At 35.1% G+C, this 5000-nt stretch overlaps 1 protein-coding gene and 1 long non-coding RNA gene across 3 annotated transcripts in view; both read left to right on the top strand.

The window, feature by feature from the left end:
- LOC144964747 (uncharacterized) overlaps nt 1–5000 on the top strand; it is a 76928-nt gene that overhangs the window by 70252 nt on the left and 1676 nt on the right. The window contains exon 3 of one of the 2 annotated variants that reach the window (XR_013643924.1): nt 1–1301. This exon is cut by the window's left edge and continues 765 nt beyond it. The exons of the other annotated variant lie outside the window; for it this stretch is intronic. This is a non-coding gene — a long non-coding RNA (uncharacterized LOC144964747). Of the gene's footprint in view, nt 1302–5000 lie in introns of those variants that run through there. 2 annotated transcript variants of the gene reach the window in all.
- LOC144963924 (uncharacterized) overlaps nt 1740–5000 on the top strand; it is a 6113-nt gene continuing 2852 nt past the window's right edge. The window contains exons 1-2 of the mRNA XM_078897868.1: nt 1740–1784; nt 2834–2862. Of these exons, the coding sequence (XP_078753994.1) occupies nt 1740–1784; nt 2834–2862 (74 nt within the window). The remainder of the gene's footprint in view (nt 1785–2833; nt 2863–5000) is intronic.

The raw sequence follows: 5000 nt of genomic DNA, 5'->3' as shown, positions 1-5000 counted from the left end.
ACATGACATAGATTTAAAAAGTATATACATATAAATATAATAAAATAAGTAAAGGACGAATCATCTGATTTGTATGAATCACAGACAATCAAAATGAAGCTACCAGTGTTATCCCTGAAACATAATTTTCCAGCTGATATAGCGATGTCTTTCTCGAGATAAATTCCCTTGGTTTATCCCGAGGAGAGAATCGTCCTGGGGTCTGTTTCGAAAACGGATCAAAATAACCCTGGCCTCAGCTGCAAACTGAGCAATAAAGGCTATGGGTCTGTTAATTTTAGGTCAAAGAAGAAGCAGATTTCCTGAGAGCAATCTATTTTCTTAGATGTTCAATTTGTAATCAAAATAAGAATATGCATGACTACTTCTTTAAACGAAAAGTGCACTCTTAAAGTAAAATTAAGGTAAAATAACCTAAAACAGATAATAGCTTGGGATGGTACTTCGACAATACGGCCATGAACCTATTGATTGTTAAGTCATCATGCCACGATTTACGCTTTTGAAATCTTTAAATCTGTCCCCAGAAACAGTAATTATGCGTTGATCCTTTACAATAATTAAAATGAATTATAATGTAACCAGAAGTAAGATAAATAAGTTTAATTAATTTATTTTTAATAGACGCTCTTAATCGACTACCCAGCCTAAATCTGTTTGCAAATTTCCTCTAAATTATATAATATATTATTATAATTACAAAATCCGCTTGTGCTCACTTGACTGTCAGCTTGCTTTACACTATTGTCTGATTTCAAGATAGTCAAAGCACTCCGTCATTCCGCTCTACGCCTCGCAATATTACTGACTTATTTTTTCAAATGTCTCTTAAGATTTTTTAAGCAAAGAATCACCGCGTGCGATCAGCCCACTGCGACAGAAACTGTTTAATAGCAAGTGGCGTAACACAAGGCGCAGTTTTATTCGTGTTTGATAATAAATATAATCTTTAGCCCCGGGTGTCTCTCCCAGCAGAGACAAAATCACTAGGAGTCTCCATTCAATGTTGATGTCATATTGATGTTTGAGTTACCCGAATGTCAGCAACAACGTCCTGTAGATGAGAGCGATTGGGATCGTTGGTCCGATGGAAACGCCCTGTGGGATGACGTAATGAGTATTAGCTTTGATGATATGTCTGCCTCGAGGTTGGAGGGAAGAATGTATTCGGCCGGCATGGCTGGTAGGGCTTTCTAGTTAGAGACATATTATGACTAATACTTTGCGACATCCTGTGTATGTCACCTGAGTGTGTGGCCGTTGTATTCAATATGTGAAGAACATTTTAAAAAAAAAAAAAAGGGGGGGGGGGGGGGGGGGGAGGAGAGAGAGAGAAACTGTTATTCTCTGATTTCCATCATTTAATTTTAAGAATAACTCACCTTCAGCTGAACACTTTTCAGCAGGAATCGTGTTTTTATGCAATTTTATGGAATGTACAAAGGTTTTCAATATTTCGTTCTTTTCCCTCATAGATGTCTTACTATCGATTTATATATCGATATTAATGCCGTAATGTTATGACTTTTTGTTAAAGATTGTAAGGGTTGGGGGATGTGTGTGTGTGTGTGTGTGTGTGTGTGTGTGTGTGTTGGGAGGAAGAGGGTTGTCTTGTCATTTCCTTGTTATTAAGTAGGTAAAGTTCAGCTTTTCCAATCGAACACCAAATAGCTTTTGACATTCAAGCTGGATTTATAGACTATTATAGATATATAATCGATAAGCCATTCATTATAATTATGGCGTGTGTTGTGTCAGTGGGTGCAGCGTGCAATAAGGAACTGGTAAGTACGTCCATGGGTGGGTGTACGGGTTGGGTTAATGGGTTTTCATCAACGCGTATTAATATAAAAGTCTAATAAAACAAATTGTTTTGAGGTCATTGATGTAACTGAAATACTTTAAAACCAAATCAAAATATCCTTCAATACAACAATGTTAGAACAAGCCCGTGATTGTGATTTGTTATCAGACCTGCAAATATGTGCACGTTTGTTTTGATGGTCATGATGGTTAAATACGTGGATGAACCGTGTGAGGAAAGGACGGGGACTAAGGAACAGATTGAAATAAATAGTAACCCAGACAAACCGATCAAAAACATTTAATTAGTATACATCATATTTTTAGGAACGGAGACTTTTCAAATTCTGTCACTACGTTCCTTGTTTGAGTGAAAAGAGTATTATTTGTGTAAGTAATAGATATGAGACTAAATCACCACGCATTATTAATTATAAATCACTTTAAAGTGACAATCAATTCATTTAGAAATCCTGCATTCTTGACTTATACGGAATTTTTCTTGAAATGTAAATTTTCACCTAAAAATATAAATATTTTTGCCAATGTTGCTTGTGGCAGACTTGACACCTTTTGTTTTAAAGCCTCTTTCTTATCTCAAACTAGGAAAGAAATTGTGAATAAACGGCTTTTATTTAAAAGGACTCAATTTTGCCCCCCACCCACCCGGGCAGGATTCAAACGTTCAACTTACAGATGAGTCGTAATATTAGACCGATTTGTGAATTTTACCGTAAATCATTGTGAATGATTGATTATGGAACGATATAAATAATACGACAAATGACTGTTGAAAAAATCGATATGCAAAATCTATTGCAAAAAGGACTTGAAATGTTTTATGACATTTATAATTATAAGAGATGATACGATAAAATCTTTAAATTGATTTACTTGAAAATATGGCAATGAAAGAGAAAGTATCCATTAAAACAAGTGGAAGGATAGGCGTGTCCAAGAAATTGATTATCGATAATCGATTATAAAATCTTGGAGATTTTTTGAACAATGATTATTGATTTATTAATAGAACGTGACGGAAATGAAGAAAGGAAACAGGCGCGTTCGTAATAATCTATAAGAAGTACTATTTCTAATGAGCTCCATCGATCGCTCACATTTGAATAAAATCACTCAACAGGCTTTTGCTTTCTCTTTGGCACACAAACAAGATTGCATTTATGTAGCGCTTATCTCCGATAAACATCATGCTATAGGCTTTTTACATTAAATTGTCTGATGATGGAACAAGGTACATTCATCACATTGGAAAAGATGTGGAAACCTGTTCTGCAATTTTCGGACTAAGACTACGCTGTTTGATTTAAGGGGAACATCGATTCAGAAATATCTGCAAAGATGATAAAATGTTTATAAAATGTTTTTCTGTCGAGTTTTCTAATCACCGGCTCTAACCTCTGGAGGTAGTCTTACTCATTTTCATTCTTTCATTGTGTTTACAATTTAATTGTTTGAAGTGACACGGTCTGATTCCAGTTTCATGGGCCATTATCATTAATAATGATAATAATAATAATGATAAAAATGGAATACAAAAGAATAGTTAGGCGGACCTTGGCAACCATCAAACAAATAAAAGATTTCTAATGTGGGGAAGAAGTATGTTGTGTTGAAAATACGATAGATCGTGGGATGGTTCCAAGCAAGCATGACACCAATACTATTTTATTGCTATCCTTGCTACATGAAAACCGATTTTACCACACAGAATCTATTGAACGCGAAATAATTCCTTGTATCTAGTAAGCGATGAGGAGGCACCAAGATTGTTTTTTATCTAGAACAATGTGACAAAGAAGACAATGGTTATAACAGGGGCAATAGACATCGATTCTTACCATGATAAAGGTTAGCTTTTCATCCGATACTGATACGAATGAGATATAAATAGTTGAAAGAAAGAAACAAACAATTTAGTAGACGACTATATTATTATGACGGAAATATAAAACAAAGAACGCTTCGATGTTCACCCTGCCTAGTGTATTTTACATTGATTTCAAACTACTGTTATTCTCTCTTGTCATCTTGTTTTAAAGTAACAACTCAGTCTAGAACTATGTAAAGAATACACTGTTTGCATTTATTCTTCCACCTGATTATCAGCATTGTAATTGGGGTCATGCAGTGGGAGTATAACATAAATGGCGATCCATGTCGTATGCATTGAGCTCGGACGCTTTAAAAAGCTTGAGAATGAAAATTTGAAACAGAGGTAGATGTACTACTACCACTACTACTACTACTACTACTACTACTACTACTACTACTACTACTACTACTACTACTACTACTACTACTACTACTACTACTACTACTACTACTGTTGCTTTTCGCCATTTTACGACAGTCTCGAGAGTTATGAAATCAGATTACCACACAGTGGTAGCGGGAGATTAGTACAAAATAATGACTGTAATAACAGAAGGGTGATGAATAATTCACGCATCTATATTAGGGCAATGGGTACAGTATGCCTTTAACTCTAAAAAAATACGTTTTTAAGATTTTAGCCAGCAAACTCGTCCCTCAATTATCGATCGATTTAAATGACTCTCATCTTGTCAAGAACATAAGGAAGACTCAGGTTGAGAGTGATGATAAGATGAATGTTATTTTAATCGGTCCGTTTCTGAATGACGAGTTTTCTGGTCATTTGTTTAAAAACGTGTTTATTCGGAGTAAGGCAGAAAAGAGGTTATACTACCACATCTAATGATAGTGACGAAAGTAATAATAATATGTTAGATATGTATCTATTGTAATGGAAAGCTATAAAGCAACACATTTTAGCATTCGGCTATTGAAATACAATAAAACAGATAAAAGTCTATTATTTCATGTAGCCTTTATCTATCTCGCCGCTGATGCTGTTGCTGCGTCAACTACATCAACAACTACTGCTCATACTATCACCACCACCACTACTACTACTACTACTACTACTACTACTACTACTACTACTACTACTACTGCTGCTGCTACTACTACTACTACTACTACTACTACTACTACTACTACTACTACTACTACTACTACTGCTGCTACTGCGACCACCACTACTACTACTATTACTACTATTCTACTAATACTACGACTACTACTACTACTACTACTACTACTACTACTACTACTACTACTACTACTACTACTACTACTACTACTACTACTACAAA

This window comes from Berghia stephanieae, chromosome 2 (assembly GCF_034508935.2).
Source record: "Berghia stephanieae isolate SIO BIC M18660-M18661 chromosome 2, UCSD_Bste_1.3, whole genome shotgun sequence".
Lineage (NCBI taxonomy): Eukaryota > Metazoa > Mollusca > Gastropoda > Nudibranchia > Aeolidiidae > Berghia > Berghia stephanieae.
This window is presented reverse-complemented; position numbering and strand designations above follow the sequence as displayed.